The sequence below is a fragment of the Nicotiana sylvestris genome, chromosome 5 (assembly GCF_000393655.2).
Source record: "Nicotiana sylvestris chromosome 5, ASM39365v2, whole genome shotgun sequence".
Classification (NCBI taxonomy): domain Eukaryota; kingdom Viridiplantae; phylum Streptophyta; class Magnoliopsida; order Solanales; family Solanaceae; genus Nicotiana; species Nicotiana sylvestris.
The window spans coordinates 126,488,017-126,507,649 of record NC_091061.1 but is presented as its reverse complement, the minus strand read 5'-3'; the positions used below and the strand labels follow the sequence as shown (position 1 = coordinate 126,507,649).

At 44.6% G+C, this 19,633-nt stretch overlaps 1 protein-coding gene across 1 annotated transcript; it reads left to right on the top strand.

The window, feature by feature from the left end:
* Positions 1 to 3,754: 3,754 nt before the first annotated feature.
* LOC138869283 (uncharacterized) lies at positions 3,755 to 7,937 on the top strand. Its single transcript, XM_070146889.1, has 4 exons — positions 3,755 to 4,236; positions 5,596 to 5,761; positions 6,858 to 7,118; positions 7,542 to 7,937. Exons 1-4 carry the CDS (start codon positions 3,755 to 3,757, stop codon positions 7,935 to 7,937), a joined length of 1,305 nt encoding a protein of 434 aa, XP_070002990.1.
* The last annotated feature ends 11,696 nt before the right edge of the window (positions 7,938 to 19,633 follow it).

Here is a 19,633-nt window from a genome sequence, read left to right as displayed (position 1 = left end):
TTTCTGGTAATTTGGTTAGCTTCGGGGGTTGATATGTGGCTTAGAAGTGTGATCGGAATTGATTTTGGAGGTCCGGAGTAGAATTAGGCTTGAATTGGCGAAGTTAGTATTTTGGCGAATTTCGGTTGGTAGGTGAGATTTTGATACGGGGGTCGAAATGGAATTCTGAGAGTTGCAGTAGCTTCGTTAGGTGATTTTGGACGTGTGTGTAAAATTTCAGATCATTCGGAGGTGTTTTGGTCGGGTTTTTGATCAAATGCGTATTTCGGAAGCTTTTAAATTTAGGCTTGAATCCGATGTAATTTGATGGTTTTAGGGTTGTTGGATGTGTTTTGATGATTGGAACGAGTTTGGGTGATGTTTTAGGATGGGTTGGCACTTTTGGTTGAGGTCCCGGGGGCCTCGGGGTGATTTCGGATGGTCAAACAGACCAATTCTAACCTTTGGAAGTTGCAGATTTTTTAGCTGAAGTGTTGCAGACATTTGTTCTATGCGATCGCAGGAGTGCGATTGCGATCACATAGAAGCATTTTTGAGGGGTTGTTTGGTTGTTCAATGCGATCGCATAGGGAGGCATGCGATCGCACAGTGTAAAGTTAGTCCGGGATTTTTGTGGAAAATTTGTTCAATGCGATCGCAGGAGCAGGTGTGCGATCGCATAGGCTAAGGTCATTGTGCTATGCGATCGCAGAGTATAGGATGTGATCGCATAGGGTTAATTCTGGAGCTGCAGATTTTGGTCTATGTGATCGCAGGGGCTTGAATGCGATGACATAGAGTTAGCTATAGTGATCCGGGCAGAATGTTAAAAACATTTTATCCGCGAACCCAAACCCATTTCCTCCATTTTTGAACATCCTTGAGAGCTTTTGGACGAGGATTAAAGAGAGTTTCGACTGGGATTGATTGGAGGTGAGTCTTATGACCTAAAAACATCATTTAATTGTAGATTCAACATCTAAATTCATGGAAATTTGATTAAAAAGGGAAGGATTAGGGCTTGACTTTTGAAATAGAAATGTGGGGTTTGAGGGAGCATTTGAGCTCGGATTTTGGTAAATTTGATATGTATAGACTCGTGGCAAGATAAGGAATCCGGTGATGTGAATTTTCTGATTTTTCGAGAAGTGGGCCCGGGGCTCGGGTTTTGCCAACTTCGTGATTTTCGATATTTTTCGAGTCTTTTCGATTGGGTTGTATTCCCTTAGCCTATTGTAATGTATTACTTGTGGTTTTGACCAGATTCGACGCTCGAGGAGGTTGATTTGCGAGGCAATGGAGTAGCGAGCTAGGATTTCGGCCTGCTTGAGGTGAGTAATGGTTATAAATGATGTTCTGAGGGTTTGAAACCCTGGATTTGCACAACGTGGTGCTATGTTGAGATGAGACACACGTTGTATGATGAGCGTGGGGTTTGTTACTACTGTGGGTTTGGACTCGGTCCATCCCGTTTGATGACTCTACTGTACTTTTGACTGAGACTTAATTAATATCATTATATTATGGGCTAGTTGCCATGTTTGGGGCCTTGTGCCGATCTGTAGAACCCTTAGGGGGCATTTGTATTGGTTGACCTCACTTTTCTGGTCGAATCATGCCCTCAGTCATGTTCTTATTTGATAAACATAATATAAACCAGCTTAGAAATTGTTAAATCCTAATGAGAGTAACGTGTGGGTTAAGAACCCCGTCTTATCTTAGTGTGCCCGAGAGGCCAAGTCTATATTGACTGAGAGGGGTCGAGAACCCCATTGTGAGGGTATTATATATTCTATGGATTGGGCTACACGCCGCAGCAGTATATATATATTATATGGATCGGACTGCACGCCGCAGTAGTATATTATATGGATCGGACTGCACGCCGCAGTAGTATATTATATGGGTCGGACTGCACGCCACAATAGTTTAGCGCTTGGGCTGAAGGAGCCCCTCCGGAGTCTGCACACGCCTAGTGAGCGCATCCGACTATTCTTGGATCGGGCTGCACGCCGCAGTAGTGTATATATATATATATATATATGGATCGGGCTGCACGCCGCAGCAGTATATATATTTATGCGGATCGGGCTGCATGACGCAGCAGTATATATATATATATATATATATATATATATATGAATTAGGTTGCGCGCCATAGCAGTATACTATGTAGATCGGGCTGCACGCCGTAGCAGTACAAATATGAATTCGGTTATCGTGATGAGTAAATGAAATGAATACTGGTTTAAAGGACTTTTAACTGACTTCTTCATTCAGTTGCTATTTTTTATATTCTCACAGTTTAAATATAGAACTGCGTAGTGTTTTTACTAGTTTTCTTTCCTTCAGTCATTATTTATTGCTATTACTCACTGAGTTGGAGTACTCACTTTACTCCCTCACCATGTGTACAGATACAGGCATCCCGGAGGCATAGTTTGGGCTTTTTGCTGCTGTTCAACTTATTTTGGAGTCATCGAGGTAGCTGCATGGCGTCCGCAGGACCTGATTTCTCCCCTTATCCTCTTTAGTTTCCGCATTCTAGACAACTCTATGTATAGGTTGCTACACAGACTAGTAATAGAGGCCCTCGGCTCGTGACACCAGATCGGTGGGATTTATAGTGATAATTTATGGATTTTTTCGTACTGCTTATCTATTGCTACAGAGTTATAATCATGTTAATTTGGCATTTAATCCTATTAATTGGTAATGAATCCTACTTAAGGAATTGTGAGTGACAAATTGGTCGGGCTTGCCTAGCATCGTGTTGGGCGCCATCACGATCGGGGATTGGGGTCGTGACAAGTTGGTATCATAGCCTAGGTTACTAGGTCTCGCGAGTCTTGAGCCGATTTAGTAAAGTCTCGCGGATCAGTACGGAGACGTCTGTACTTATCCTCGGGAGGCTGCAGAACCTGTTAGGAAAATTCCACATTCTTGAAACTCCTATCGTGCGAACTTGTTGATCTGAATGCTAAACTTCTGTTATTCGATTCTCTCGCAGATGGCAAGGACTCGCGCTACCGGACAAGGTGGACGACCACCAGTGCCACCCACTGAGGCCACCAGAGGCCGTGGACGCAGTCGTGGACGTGGCAGAGGCAGAGCAGCAAGGGCAGCACCTGTTGACCCACCAGCTGCCCCGGCTCCGGATCAAGCTCTAGCTATGGGTGCTCCAGCAGCACCAGTTCAGGCACCAGCTGTGCCTATCGTGGTTCCAGGTCTTCAGGAGGTCTTGGCACAGATCTTATCAGTTTGCACTGGCCTGGCTCAGGCAGTTTCAGCCACTACAGCAGCAGCGACTTCACAGGCTGGGGGAGGCAATCAGACTCCCGCTGCTCGCACACCTGAGCAGGTAGTGCAGGGATTACAGACTCCAGAGGCACCTCCAGCTCAGCCAGTGGTGCCAGTTCAGGAGTTCGTAGTACCAGCTATGCCGGACGATGAGCAGCGTCGTCTCGAGAGGTTCAGTAGACTTCAGCCTTCTTCTTTCAGTGGTGCTCAGGGCGAGGATGCCCAGGGTTTTCTCGACAAGTGTCAGCGTATGCTTCGGACAGTAGGGATTCTTGAGTCCAGCGGTGTGGCTTTTACTACATTTTAGTTTCCTGGAGCGGCCTTCACTTGGTGGGAGGCGTATGAGCGGCGTAGGCCGGCAGGTGCAACACCTTTGACTTGGCAGGAGTTCTCCACTCTCTCCTTGGAGAAGTGGATACCGCAGTCTCAAAGGGAGGAACTGCATAGACAGTTTGAGTGGCTTCGCTAGGGAGATATGACTGTGTCTCAATATGAGGCGAGATTTTCTGAGTTGGCTCGTTATGCCTCATGGATAGTTCCGACTGATCGGGAGAGGATTAAGAGGTTCGTGGATGGTCTTAATTATCACCTTCGTATTCTGATGACTCGAGAGAGAGTTCTGGGTATTTCCTTCGAGGATGCAGTTGATATTGCTCGTGATATTGAGACGGCTCGCCGTCAGGAGAGAGAGGAGAGGAAGGCCAAGAGGCCTCGAGGTTTTGGCAGTTTCAGTGGTGCTCTTTCGAGGGGCCATTTCCAGCAGGGTCGGGGTCGTTCTTTCAGGTCCGCTCAGTTAGCTCGACCTGAGTACCGAGGTAGATCTTCTGGTCGTGGTTATCAGGGTTCTCAGCAGAGTCATCCATCTCTCAGCGCTCTTCCAGCACAGAGTTCGTCTTGTGCTCCATCTGCTCAGGGTTCTTCCAGGCCGAGTGCATCAGCTAGCCACTCTGGCACGAGGTGTTCCTTCAGTCCCAGTTCCCAGCACCCGGGAGTTGCTATGAGTGTGTAGAGTTCGGGCATATGCGGAGGGAGTGTCCTCGCCGTGCTGCTAGCCCATATCAGCAGAGGGGTCAGCCCTCGACTTCTGCTCTAGTTACTTCGCCACCCGCCCAGCCAGCTAGGGGTGGAGGTTAGGCAGCCAGGGGTTGCCCTAGAGGGGGAGGTCGATCAGGGGGCGGTCAGGCCCATTTCTATGCACTCCCAAGCATACCCGACGCCATTGCTTCGGATGCTCTCATTACAGGTATTGTTTCAGTCAGCCACAGAGATGCCTCTGTATTATTTGATCCCGGTTCCACCTTTTCTTATGTGTCATCATACTTTGCTCGTTATTTGGGTACACCCGTGAGTTTCTTGCTTTACTTGTTCGTGTATCTACCCCAGTGGGCGATACTGTTGTTGTAGACTGTGTGTACTGGTCGTGTGTGGTGACTATTGGGGGTCTGGAGACCCGAGTGGATCTATTGCTATTGAGCATGGTGGATTTTGATGTCATTTTAGGCATGGATTGGCTATCTCTATGCCGTGCTATTCTAGACTGTCATGCTAAGACAGTCACTTTGGCTATGCCGGGTGTACCGCGGATCGAGTGGCGTGGTGTGACTGATTATATCCCTAGTAGAGTGATCTCTTTCTTGAAGGCCCAGCGTATGGTTGGGAAGGGTTGCCTTTCATATCTAGCGTTTGTGAGGGATGTTGGAGCTGAGAATCCCAGTATTGATTCTGTTCCAGTTGTGAGGGAGTTTCCCGATGTTTTTCCTGCAGACCTGCCGGGCATGCCACCGGACAGGGATATTGATTTTGGTATTGACCTGGTGCTGGGCACTCAGCCCATTTCTATTCCGCTGTATCGTATGGCACAATAGAGTTGAAGGAATTGAAAGAACAGCTTCAGGAACTCCTAGATAAGGGGTTCATTCGGCCTAGTGTGTCACCTTGGGGTGCGCCCGCTTTATTTGTGAAGAAGAAGGATGGCACAATAAGAATGTGCATCGATTATAGGAGATTGAACAAAGTAACAATTAAGAACAAGTATCCTTTGCCTCGTATTGATGATTTATTTGATCAGCTTCAGGGAGAGAGGGTATTCTCCAAGATTGATCTCCGTTCGGGTTATCACCAGTTGAAGATCAGGAATTCAGATATTCTTAAGACTGCTTTCAAGACCAGATATGGTAATTATGAGTTTCTTGTTATGTCCTTCGGGCTAACCAATACCCCGGCAGCATTCATGCATTTGATGAATAGCGTGTTCCGGCCTTATCTTGATTCATTCGTTATAGTATTCATTGATGATATTCTGGTATACTCGCGTAGTCAGGAGAAGCATGTGGAGCATTTGAGTGTTGTGTTTCAGAGATTGAGGGAGGAGAAGCTTTATGCAAAATTCTCTAAGTGTGAGTTTTGGCTCAGTTCAGTGGCTTTCTTGGGGCACGTGGTGTCCAGCGAAGGTATACAGTTTGATCCAAAGAAGATAGAGGCGGTTCAGAGTTGGCCTAGACCGTCCTCAGCCATAGAAAATCGTAGCTTTCTTGGGTTAGTAGGCTATTATCGCCGGTTTGTTCAGGGATTTTCATCCATTGCATCGCCCTTGACCAAGTTAACGTAGAAGGGTGCTCCGTTCGTATGGTCGGATGAGTGCGAGAAGAGCTTTCAAAAGCTCAAGACAGCCTTGACCACAACTCTAGTGTTGGTTTTGCCATCAGCTTCAGGTTCATATACTGTGTATTGTGATGCTTCGAGAGTTGGGATTGGTTGTGTATGCAGGAGGGTAGAGTTATTGCTTATGCTTCTCGTCAGTTGAGGCCCCATGAGAAGAATACCCCGTCCACGACTTGGAGTTGGCTGCCATAGTTCATGCATTGAAGATTTGGAGGCATTACTTGTATGGCGTATCTTGTGAAGTGTTCACTGATCATCACAGTCTTCAACATTTGTTCAAGCAAAAGGATCTTAATTTGAGGTAGCGGAGGTGGCTTGAGTTGCTCAAATATTATGATATTACCATTTTGTATCACCCCGGGAAGGCCAATGTGGTGGTCGATGCATTGAGCCGAAAGGCGGTTAGTATGGGGAGTTTGGCATACATTCCAGTTGGGGAGAGGCCCTTTGCAGTTGATGTTCAGGATTTGGCCAATCGGATGGTGAGATTAGACATTTCAGAGCCTAGTCGGGTGTTGGCTTGTGTGGTTCCTCGGTCTTCCTTGTATGACCGCATCATAGAGCGCCAGTATGATGATCCACATTTGCTTGTCCTTAATGATAGAGTTCAGTATGGTGATGCCAGAGATGTGACCATCGGTGATGATGGTGTGTTGAGGATGCAGGGCCGGATTTGTGTACCCAATGTGGATGGGCTTAGAGCGTTGATTCTGGAAGAGGCCCATAGCTCGCGGTATTCTATCCATCCGGGTGGCGCAAAGATGTATCAGGATTTGAGGCAGCACTATTGGTGGAGAAGAATGAAGAAAGATATTGTGGGATTTGTAGCTCGGTGTCTCAATTGTCAGCAGGTGAAATATGAGCATCAGAGACCGGGTGGCTTGCTTCAACAGATGGTTATTCCTGAGTGGAAGTGGGAAAGGATCACTATGGACTTTGTGGTTGGACTTCCTCGGACTTTGAAGAAGTTTGATGCTATTTGGGTGATTGTGGATCGGCTGACCAAGTCCGCGCACTTCATTCTTGTGTGTACTACCTATTCTTCAGAGCGGTTGGCAGGGATTTATATCCGGGAGATTGTTCGGTTGCATGGTGTTCCGGTTTCCATCATCTTAGATAGAGGTACTCAGTTTACTTCGCAGTTTTGGAGAGTCGTGCAGAGAGAGTTGGGTACTCAGGTAGAGTTGAGCACAACATTTCATCCTCATACGGACGGACAATCCGAGCGCACTATTCAGATACTATAGGACATGTTGCGCGCCTGTGTTATTGATTTCGGAGGTTCTTGGGATGAGTTTCTACCGCTTGCAGAGTTTGCCTACAACAACAGCTACCAGTCGAGTATTCAGATGGCTCCGTATGAGACCTTGTATGGGAGACGGTGTAGATCTTCAGTTGGTTGGTTCGATCCTGGTGAGGCTAGGATGTTGGGAACAGACTTCGTTCAGGATGCCTTAGAAAAAGTGAAGGTGATTCAGGAAAGACTTCGTACGACTCAGTCACGTCAGAAGAGTTATGCGGACCGGAAGGTTCGGGATGTATCCTACATGAGTGGTGAGAAGGTCTTGCTGAAGGTTTCGCCCATGAAGGGTGTTATGAAGTTTGGTAAGAAAGGCAAGTTGAGTCCTCGGTTCATTGGGCCTTTTGAGGTGCTTCGGAGGATTGGGAAGGTGGCTTATGAGCTTGCTTTGCCACCCAGCCTGTCGAATGTGCATTCGGTATTCCATGTTTCTATGCTTCGGAAGTATGTTGGGGACCAGTCTCATGTTTTAGACTTCAGCATGGTCCAGTTGGATGATGATTTGACCTACGATGTGGAGCCAGTGGCTATTTTGGGTCATCAGGTTCGGAGATTGAGATCAAAGGATATCAATTCGGTGAAGGTGCAGTGGAGAGGTTGGACCGTGGAGGAGGCTACTTGGGAGACCGAGCGGGAGATGCGGAGCAAATATCCTCACCTATTTGAGGCCCCAGGTATGTTTCTTGACCTACTCTAGGACGAGCGTTTGTTTAAGTTGGGGAGAATGTAAAAACCAGACCCGTCGTCATGTGAGTTACCGCCCCGTATCCCCCATTTTATGCTTCTTCATGTTTCGTTGTCGGTATTCGGTGTGTTAGAGTTAAATCGGATTGGTTTTGATAGGAAATGAGACACTTAGTCTCTTTAAGGAAGGCTTGTTTTAGAAAAGTCAACCGGATGTTGACTATTGAGTTAGAGGGCTCGGATGTGATTTCCGGTGATTCGGTTAGCTTTGGGGGTTGATATGTGGCTTAGGAGTGTGATCGGAATTGATTTTGGAGATCCGGAGTAGAATTAGGCTTGAATTGGCGAAGTTAGTATTTTGGCGAATTGCGGTTGGTAGGTGAGATTTTGATACGGGGGTCAGAATGGAATTCCGAGAGTTGCAGTAGCTTTGTTAGGTGATTTTGGACGTGTGTGCAAAATTGCAGATCATTCGGAGGTGTTTTGGTCGGGTTTTTTATCAAATGCGTATTTCGGAAGCTTTTAAGAAATTTAGGCTTGACTCCGATGTAATTTGATGGTTTTAGTGTTGTTGGATGTGTTTTGATGATTGGAATGAGTTTGGATGATGTTTTAGGATGGGTTGACACTTTTGGTTGAGGTCCCGGGGGCCTCGGGGTGATTTCGGATGGTCAAACGGACCAATTCTAACCTTTGGAAGTTGTAGATTTTTCAGCTGAAATGTTGCAGATATTTGTTCTATGCGATCGCAGGAGTGCGATTGCGATCACATAGAAGCATTTTTGAGGGGTTGTTTGGTTTTTCAATGCGATCGCATAGGGAGGCATGCGATCGCACAGTGTAAAGTTAATCCGGGATTTTTGTGGAAAATTTGTTCAATGCGATTGCAGGAGCAGGTGTGCGATCGCATAGGCTAAGGTCATTGTGCTATGCGATCGCAGAGTATAGGATGTGATCACATAGGGTTAATTCTGGAGCTGTAGATTTTGGTCTATGCGATCGCAGGGGCTTGAATGTGATCGCATAGAGTTAGCTACAGTGATCCGGGCAAAATGTTAAAAACATTTCATCCGCGAACCCAAACCCATTTCCTCCATTTTTGAACATACTTGAGAGCTTTTGGACGAGGATTAATGAGAGTTTCGACTGGGATTGATTGGAGGTGAGTCAAATGACCTAAAAACATCATTTAATTGTAGATTCAATATCTAAATTCATGGAAATTTGATTAAAAAGGGAAAGATTAGGGATTGACTTTTGAAATAAAAATATGGGGTTTGAGGGAGCAGTTGAGCTGTGATTTTGGTAAATTTGATATGTATAGACTCGTGGCGAGATAAGGAATCCGGTGATGTGAATTTTCTGATTTTTCGAGAAGTGGGCCCGGGGCTCGGGTTTTGCCAACTTCGTGATTTTCGATGTTTTTCGAGTCTTTTCGATTGGGTTGTATTCTCTTAGATTATTATAACGTATTACTTGTGGTTTTGACCAGATTCGACGCTCGAGGAGGTTGATTTGCGAGGCAAGGGAGTAGCGAGCTAGGATTTCGGCCTGCTTGAGGTGAGTAATGGTTATAAATGATGTTCTGAGGGTTTGAAACCCCGGATTTGCACAACGTGGTGCTATGTTGAGATGAGACACATGTTGTATGATGAGCGTGGGGTCTGTTACTACTGGGGGTTTGGACTCGGTCCATCCCGTTTGATGACTCTACTGTACTTTTGAATGAGACTTAATTAATATCATTATATTATGGGCTAGTTGTCATGTTTGGGGCCTTGTGCCGATCTGTAGAACCCTTAGGGGGCATTTGTATTGGTTGACCTCACTTTTATGGTCGAATCATACCCTCAGTCATGTTCTTAACTGATAAACATAATATGAACCAGCTTAGAAATTGTTAAATCCTAATGAGAGTAACGTGTGGGTTGAGAACCCCGTCTTATCTTAGTGTGCCCGAGAGGTCAAGTCTATATTGACTAAGAGGGGTCGAGAACCCCATTGTGAGGGTATTTGATATGCTATGGATCGGGCTACACGTCGCAGCAGTATATATATTATATGGATCGGACTGCACGCCGCAGTAGTATATTATATGGATCGGACTGCACGCCGCAGTAGTATATTATATAGGTCGGACTGTACGCCGCAGTAGTTTAGCGCTTGGGCTGAAGGAGCCCCTCCGGAGTCTGCACACCCCTAGTGAGCGCATTCGACTATTCTTGCATCGGGCTGCATGCCGTAGTAGAAGTAGTAGATATATATATATATATATATATATATATATATATATATATATATATATATGGATCGGGCTGCACGCCGCAGCAGTATATATATTTATGCGGATCGGGTTGCACGCCGCAGCAGTATATATATATATATGGATCGGGCTGCGCACTCGAGCTGCGCGCCGCAGCAGTATACTATGTAGATCGGGTTGCACGCCGCAGCAGTACAAATATGAATTCGGTTATCGTGAGGAGTAAATGAAATGAATACTGGTTTAAAGGACTTTTAACTGACTTCTTCATTCAGTTGTTGTTTTTGATATTCTCACCGTTTAAATATAGAACTGCATAGTGTTTTTACGAGTTTTCTTTCCTTCAGTCATTATTTATTGCTATTACTCACTGAGTTGAAGTACTCACTTTACTCCCTGCACCATGTGTGCAGATACAGGCATCCCGGAGGCATAGTTTGGGCTTTCTACAACTGTTCAGCTTATTCCGGAGTCATCGAGGTAGCTGGATGGCGTCCGCAGGACCCGATTTCTCTCCTTATCCTCTTTATTTTCCGCATTCTAGACAACTCTATGTATAGGTTGCTACACAGACTAGTAATAGAGGCTCTCGACTCGTGACACCAGATCAGTGGGATTTATAGTGATAATTTATGGATTTTTCCGTACTACTTATCTATTGCTACAGAGTTATAATTATGTTAATTTTGCATTTAACCCTATTAATAATTGGTAATGAATCCTACTTAAGGAATTGTGAGTGACAAATTGGTCGGGCTTGCCTAGCATCGTGTTGGGCGTCATCACGACCGGGGATTGGGGTCGTGACGGAGTGCATGTTAAGCAGGTCCCAGAGATTATTCCTGTACAGCTTGCAGTTCGAGACCAGCCCGAGGACAGGGTAGTGGTTTCCGAGGATGAGCAGCTGAGGCTTGACAGGGTTCAAGAAGTACAAGCCTTCGGTATTCAGTGGTCTAGCATCGGATGATGCTCTTGGATTTCTAGATGAATGTTACTGCATTCTCTGTACCATGGGTATATCAGGGTCGAGCAGGGTTTCCTTCACTACCTTCCAGGCTCGAAGAGCCGCCTATGAGTAGTGGCGCACCTATGAGTTAGACAGTCCGGATGAGGCTGCTTCACTGACTTGGACTCAGTTTTTAGATCTGTTCCTAAGAGAGTATGTACCTCAGAGCCTCAGGGACGCATGGCGCGCAGACTTAGAGCATTTGCGCCAGGGTGCTATGACTGTCTCAAAGTATGATGTCTGTTACACTAGTTTGGTTAGACATGCACCGGCCTTGGTTTCTACTATTCGCGAGAGGGTTCACTGGTTTATTGAGGGCATTATTCCTAGCATCGGGTCTAGTATGGCTCGTGAGTTGGAGATGGATATTTCTTATCAGCAGATGGTGAGCATTGCTAGGAGGATTGAGGGTATGCATGCTAGGGAGAGAGAGGAGAGGGAGGCCAAGAGGTCTCGAAAGTCGGGCCATTATTCTGGTGCCCGTGCCCCAGCTGCAAGTCGTCATGGTATGGGTTATATAAGTCTCCCTGTTCATTCAGCTCTTCCAGCAGCCAGTGGTATTCCAGCTCCTCCTAGGCCTCAGGAGCCTTATTATGCACCTTTGGTGTCTAGCGCGTCTCCTGCGCGGGGTGCTTTCAGAGGTCATTCCAACCGACCTAGCCCGAGCCAATCACAGCCGCCACATCCTCACAGGGCTTGTTTTGAGTGTGGTGACACCCTCCATGTGGTAAGGGATTGCCTTAGACTTGGGAGGAGTGCACCTCCACAGACTTCTCAGCCACAGCGCACCCCGCAGAGTTCTCAGGATATGGTTACAGCTCCAGTTGCTACCCCACCTGCTCAGTCAGCCAGAGGTGGAGGTCGGGGAGGTAGAGGTCGCACTAGAGGGGGAGGTCAGGCCCAATACTATGCCCTTCCTACCCGTACCGAGGTTGTTGCCTCCGATTCTGTCATTACAGGTATTATACTGGTTTGTCACAGAGATGCATCGGTTCTATTCCATCCAGGCTCCACTTACTCTTATATGTCTTCTTATTTTACTCCGCATTTGGGTGTACCTCGGGATTCCTTGAGTTCCCCTATTTATATTTCTACTCATGTGGGAGATTCTCTTGTGTTAGACCACATTTATCGGTCGTGTTTGGTTGATCTTAGTGGTTTTGAGACCAGAGCCGATTTATTGTTGCTCAGCATGGTAGATTTTTATATTATCTTGGCATGGACTGGTTGTCGCCCCATTATGCTATTCTTTATTGTCTTGCCAAAACTGTGACGTTGACTATGCCAGGTGTACCGTATATTGAGTGGAGGGGTACTTTAGATCATACTCCCAGTAGAGTTATTACCTTCCTTAAGGCTTAGCGAATGGTTGAGAAGGGGTGTGACGCGTATTTAACTTATGTGCGAAACAGTATTGATACCCCTTCAGTTGATTCAGTCCTAGTAGTAAGGTATTTTCCCGATGCGTTTCCAGCTGATCTTTTGGGCATGCCGCCTGATAGAGATATTGATTTTGGCATTGATCTGTTGCCGAGCACTCAGCCCATTTCCATTCCTCCGTATTGTATGGCTCCTCCTAAGTTGAAGGAGTTGAAGGATTAGTTACAAGAATTACTTGATAAGGGTTTTATTCGGCCTAGTGTATCACCTTGGGGTGCTCCTGTCTTGTTTGTGAAGAAAAGGGATGGTTCTATGCGTATGCGTATTGATTATCGCCAGTTGAACAAGGTTACAGTGAAGAACCGTTATCCTTTGCCTCGTATTGATGATCTATTTGACCAGCTTCAGGGCGCATGAGTATTTTCTAAGATTGACTTGCGCTCAGGTTACCATCAGTTGAAAATTCGGGAGCCAAATATCCCAAAGACTGCTTTCAGGATTCGGTATGGTCATTACGAGTTCTTTGTTATGTCATTTGGGCTGACCAATGCCCCAGCAGTCTTTATGCATTTGACGCACAGTGTGTTCCGGCCGTATCTTGACTTGTTCGTCATTGTCTTTATTGATGATATTCTGGTGTATTCCCGGAGTCGGAAAGATCATGAGCAGCACCTGAGGACAGTGCTTCAGACCTTAAGAGAAAAGAAGTTATATGCTAAGTTCTCAAATGTGAGTTTTGGTTGGATTCTGTGGCATTCTTACGCCACGTGGTGTCGAGTGAGGGTATTCAGGTGGATCCGAAGAAAGTAGAGGTCATGTAGAGCTGGCCCAGACCATCCTCAGCTACAGAGATTCACAGTTTTCTTGTCTTGGCGGGTTATTACCATCATTTTGTTGAGGGGTTTTCATCGATTGTAGCCCCTATGACCAGATTGACTCAGAAGGGTGCTCCATTCTAGTGGGACGGAAGAGTGTGAGGCGAGCTTTCAAAAGCTCAAGATAGCTTTGACTATAGCCCCAGTTTTGATATTGCCTACAGGTTCGGGGTCTTACATGATCTATTGTGATGCCTCGAGGATTGGCCTTGGAGCGGTGTTAATGCAGGACGGTAGGGTGATTGCCTACGCGTCCAGACAGTTGAAGGTACATGAGAAGAATTACCATGTCCATGACCTCTAGTTAGCTGCCATTGTTCATGCCCTGAAGATTTGGCGTCATTATTTGTACGGGGTTCCTTGTGAGATTTATACCGATCATCGGAGCTTGCAACACCTGTTCAAGCAAAAGGATCTAAATTTGCGCCAAAGAAGATGGTTAGAGTTGCTACAGGACTATGATATCACTATTTTGTACCACCCAGGCAAGGCCAATATGGTAGCCAATGCCTTGAGTCGCCGGGCAGAGAGTTTGGGGAGTTTGGCTTATTTACCAGCACCAGAGAGGCCTATGGCGATGGATGTTCCGGCCTTAGCCAGCTAGTTTGTGAGATTGGATCTTTCGGAGCCTAGTCGGGTTCTAGCTTGTGCGGTTTCTCGGTCTTTCCTATTTGATCGTATCAGAGAGCGTCAGTATGATGACCCTCATTTGCTTGTCCTCAAGGACAAGGTTCAGCATGGTGATGCTAGATAGTGACCATTAGTAATGACGGGGTATTGAGGATGCAGGGTCATATTTGTGTACCCAATGTTAATGGGCTTCGGGAGTTGATTCTAGAGGAGGCCCATAGTTTGCGGTACTCCATTCATCTAGGTGTCGTGAAGATGTATCAGTATTTGAGACAACACTATTGGTGGAGGCAGATGAAGAAAGATATAGTTGGATTTGTAGCTCGGTGCCTCAACTGTCAGCAGGTGAAGTATGAGCACCAGAGACCGGGTGGGTTGCTTCAGCAGATAGAGATTCCGGAGTGGAAGTGGGAGCGGATCACCATGGACTTTGTAGTTGGGCTCCCACGGACTTTGAGGAAGTTCGATGCTATTTGGGTGATTGTAGATCGGCTAACCAAGTCCGCATACTTCATTCCTGTGTGTACTACCTATTCTTCGGAGGGCCTAGCGGAGATTTATATCCGGGAAATTGTTCGTCTTCATGGTATTTCAGTTTCCATCATTTCAGATAGAGGTACTTAATTCACATCACGATTTTGGAGGGCCGTTCAGCATGAGTTAGGTACTCGGGTAGAGTTGAGTACAACATTTCACCCTCAGACAGACGGACAGTCCGAGCGCACTATTCAGATTCTTGAGGATATGCTATGTGTGTGTGTGATTGAGTTTGGAGGGTCTTAGGATCAGTTCTTTCCATTGGCGGAGTTTGCCTACAACAACAGCTATCAGTCCAGCATTCAAATGGCACCATATGAGGCTTTATATGGTAGGCGGTGTAGCTCTTCGGTGGATTGGTTTGAGCCGGGTGAGGTTAGATTATTGGGCACAGACTTGGTTCAGGACGCTTTGGAGAAGGTTAAGTTAATTCAGGATAAACTTCATACAGCCCAGTCCAGATAGAAGAGTTATGCGGACCGGAAGGTTCGTGATGTTTCCTATATGGTTGGAGAGCGAGTTCTGCTTAGGGTTTCGCCTATGAAGGGCGTTATGAGATTTGGGAAGAAGGGAAAGTGGAGTCCAAGGTTTATTTGCCCTTTTGAGATATTGCGGCGTGTTGAGGAGGTTGCTTATGAGCTAACCTTACCTCCTAGCTTGGCAAGAGTTCACCCGGTGTTTCATGTTTCGATGCTACGGAGGTATCACGGCGATCCGTCGCATGTGTTGGATTTCAGTTCAGTCCAGTTTGACAAGGATCTATCCTATGTTTAGGAGCCAGTGGCAATATTGGACAAGTAGGTTAGAAAGCTGAGGTCAAAGAACATTGCATCAGTAAAGGTTCAGTGGCGTGGTCAGCCGGTCGAAGAGGCAACCTGGGAGGCAGAGCAGGATATGCACAGCTGCTACCCTCATCTTTTCACTACTTCAGGTATGACTCTATTCTCATTCGAGGACGAACAAATGTTTAAGTGTAGGAGGATGTGTCGACCCGGCCGTTCGTCTTAAGAATTAATGCCCCGATCCCCTATTAACTGCTTTCCCCGTGTTTATTTTTGTTATTTTGATTTGTCGGGATGTTCTGTTTTGAGTTTCGAAGAGTTTTGGGACACTTAGTCCCTAAATGAGAGCTTAAGTTTGGGAAACTTTACCATAGTCGGAACAGTGTGAAGACGGCCTCGAAATGGAATTATGATGGTTTCGTTAGCTCTGTTGGGTGATTTCGGGTTTATGAGCGTGATCGGATTGTGTTTTGGAGGTTCGTAGCTAATTTAGGCTTGAAATGCAGAAAGTCGAATTTTTGGAGTTTCCGGTTCAATAGTGAGATTTTGATCCGAGGGTCGGAATGGAATTCTGGAAGTTGGAGTAGCTCAGTAGTATTGAATGTGATGTGTGTGCAAAATTTTAGGTCATTCGGATGAGGTTTGATAGACTTTTTGATCGAAAGTGTATTTTTAGAGCCTTGGAATTTTTAGGCTTGAATCCGTGGTTGATTCGTCGTTTCGATATTGTTTTAGTTGTTTTAAGGATTGGTATAAGTTTCGATAGTGGTATTAGACTTGTTGTTGCCTTTGGTTGAGATCCTGGGGGCCTCGGGATGATTTCGGATGGTTGACGGAAGGATTTTGGAGTTTGGAGTTGCAGCTTCAGCTGTTGGTTTTCTGTCATAACTGCACCTGCGAGTATGGGACCGCAGGTGCGGCGCCGCAGAAGCGGCTATGAGGCCGCAGAATCAAGATTGGCCCAGGGCTCCAGGATCCGCAGGTGCGGCTGGGTTTTCGCAAATGCGGTGCCGCGGATGCGGCCAAGCGACCGCAGATGCGGACCCAACCCGTTAAGTGACTTTTTGCACCTGTGATGCATTCTTCCGCAAGTGCGGGACCGCAGGTGCGCTCCCTTGACCGCAGATACGGTAATCGCTGGGCAGAAACATATAAATACTTGCCTTCGCAAAATTTAGCCATTTTTCACCTCTTTTCAAACGGGAAGAAGCTTGGGGAGCATTTTTTGAGAGGGAATTCAAGGGAATTTCGAGGAGATAAGATTCTTTAGTCTCTAAACTCGTTAATGGAGTGATTTTTATCATTATAAGCATAAAACTTAATGAAAAATCAGTGGTAATTTGGGGGTTAGGGCTTGACCAATTAGAGGCCTTTGAGTGATGATTTGAGAGACTAATTGAGGTCCGATTTTGGTACTTTTGGTATGAATGAACTCGTGAGAGTGTAAGGATTCTGGAAATGTAAATTTTACCTGATTCCGAGATGTGGGCCCGAGGGGCATTTTGGTCATTTTACTTAATTTTGCGTATTAGCTTAGAATTTCCTTGTAGAATCAGTTACTTGAATTGAATAGATTTGGGTCATTTGGAGTTAAGTAGTCATGGCAAGAGCGTGATTTCATATTGATTTGAGTTGGTTCGAGGTAAGTGACTTGCCTAACCTTGTGTGGGGGACCTTCCCCTTAGGATTTGGTATATTTGATAATTGAAGTGCCTTGTACATGAGGTAACGAGTGCGTACTTGAGCTAATTGTTGAAAGTTTTCTTTAAGTAATTTTAATTGTGTTCCTTTTTCCTGTCTTATACTACTTGCAATTTAAGTCTGTTATTAGCCTAGAAAGCATGTTTAATTGACTTAATTGCTTACTTGTTTAACCTGCCTTAATTGTATTACGTGAAGCATGTTAGGTTAGAATTACCTGTTTACTTGGTACGAAATTGAGCTTAAATGAGTATTCCTTGTGTTGTTGCTGCGTGTTTTACTTTGGGACTACGAGACGGCATCCCGGGAGATCCCCTGTACGTATTTATGATTTAAGCTGAGGTACGGGATACCGAGAGATCTCTAACACAGATATTGAGGATACCAAGAGATCCTCGAGATACCGAAAGATCCCTAGCACATATATTGAGGATACCAAGAGATCCTCGGGATACCAAGAGATCCCTAGCACGTATATTGAGGATACCGAGAGATCCTCGGGATACCAAGAGATCCCTAGCATATATTGAGGATACCGAGAGATCCTCGTGATACCAAGAGATCCCTGGCATATATTGAGGGTACTAAGAGATCCTCGGGATATTGAGAGATCCCCGGTTATTTCCTTATGATTGTTTTTCCTCTGTTTTAGTTATTGAATTCCTCGTTTTCCGGTATTAAATTCTTATTGTTAGCTTTCAAATGTACTGCTTATCTTATATTGTCATACCTTATATTTTTATTTTATCTTAGTAGGGCCCTGACCTTCGTCGTCACTACCCGACCGAGGTTAGGCTTGGCACTTACTAAGTACCGTTGTGGTGTACTCATGCCCTTTCTGCATTTTTTCATGTGCAGATCCAGGTACTGCGACTCAGTCCTATCACCCTTGAGGTGAGGCGACTGCTCCAAAGACTTCGAGGTATATCTGCCGCATCCGCAGACCGAGGAGTCCCTTTCCATTCTATCTTGTAGTGACAGTCCTTCTACCTTTTCTATTGATGTATACATTTTGGAGTTAGAACATTTTATTATATTCGTAGCTTGTGATTCATGGATTTCTGGGTTTTGGGGAAAAAGTATTAGTTTCGAGAATTTATATTGTGTATGCCGAGCGGCACTTTTAAACGTTGTTATATCACTCTATTTCTGTTTTAAATTATTTTTATTCCACAAATGGTTTATCTTCTGCAATTTAGGCTTACCTAGTCGTAAAGACTAGGTGCCATCACGATGGTTCACGGAGGGCGAATCGGGGTCGTGACACTTAGGTTCTTGGGTATTTAATAAAAGGATAATTTATTGCAAAAAGAGATATCATGTATCCTAGAAATAGGAAGAACAGAATATATGCCTTGAGCTCATAGTATAATTATAAGGAGAATGGAAATCAATATCATATTTATCTTAATTCATTAAACTACTTAAAATGGTTGTTCTCCGAGTTTGGTTACAGACTGGTGGTCATGAATTTGACGAACTCCGATTGACCTGAAACTTGGTAGGTTAATTGAAAACGATCTAGTGAGAAAAACTCACTGCTATGCAGTGAATCATGTTATTTTTTGACATTTTTAGGTCGTTTAGATGATTTTTCAAGCAGTTTATTAAATTGAATTTGTTATAAATATGAAAAATTATTCTTTATATATCGGCTATATTTGTGTTAAATCTGAAACATGATGATTTAACTTGATATGATATATAGCAAGAATGCAAATCACATGGATTTAATCCTAACTACGCCAAAAATAATTTATTCGAATTTGGTCAAGTTTTTGGCGAACGTGAATTTCACGATCTCCGAATGACTTGGAATTCGGTAGGATCATCGAAAACGATCAGTTAAGAAGAACTCACTTCTATGTAGTGAATCACATCGTATTTTGACGATTCGAGATCGTTTAGATGAGTTGTTTGGAGGTTTGACGGATTAAATGTGATTTACATACGAAAAGTAATTATTTCTATCATTTTATTTATATCTAATCTGTAATATGATAGAGCATGTTGATTTGTCATGAATTGGTATATGATAAGAATGTAGGTCATATTTTAAATTCTTAAAATAATTTTTCAAATATGGTTGCAATTTTTAGAGATTGTGATTTTAACGATCTCCGATTGATCTGAAATTTGGTAGGTTTATCGGAAATAGCCCAGTGAACAATACTCATTGCTATGTAGTGAAAAACGTTAATTTTAGCGTTTTAAGACTATTTAAATTGGGTATTGAGCATTTTTTTAATTATGAAACTTAATACTCAGAGAAAAGTTCGTGGTTGTGATAAAGTGGTGATAGGAATTAACTTTTATGGTCTCCATTTTTTATTTATAGTGAAATAATAAATTTACGCGTTAATATTAGGTCTTCCTCCATATCGGATAAATTTATTATGAACTCACTGGATATAGTTACTAGTTATTGATAACCTGTATTAATTTTTTATCTGAGTTTAAAGGGTTGAATCAATTTTGTAACTCAAATACAATCATGATTAAGTGGTGATAGAAATATATTTCTATGGTCTTCCA

Excerpts from the sequence above, each read along its gene's own strand:
- LOC138869283 (XM_070146889.1), top strand. The coding sequence starts at position 3,755 with ATGACTGTGTCTCAATATGAGGCGAGATTTTCTGAGTTGGCTCGTTAT. Across the intron at positions 5,762-6,857 it reads ATCCAAAGAAGATAGAGGCG|GAAAGGATCACTATGGACTT; the intron begins GTTCAGAGTTGG and ends GAGTGGAAGTGG. Across the intron at positions 7,119-7,541 it reads AGAGAGAGTTGGGTACTCAG|TTTGGTAAGAAAGGCAAGTT; the intron begins GTAGAGTTGAGC and ends GGTGTTATGAAG.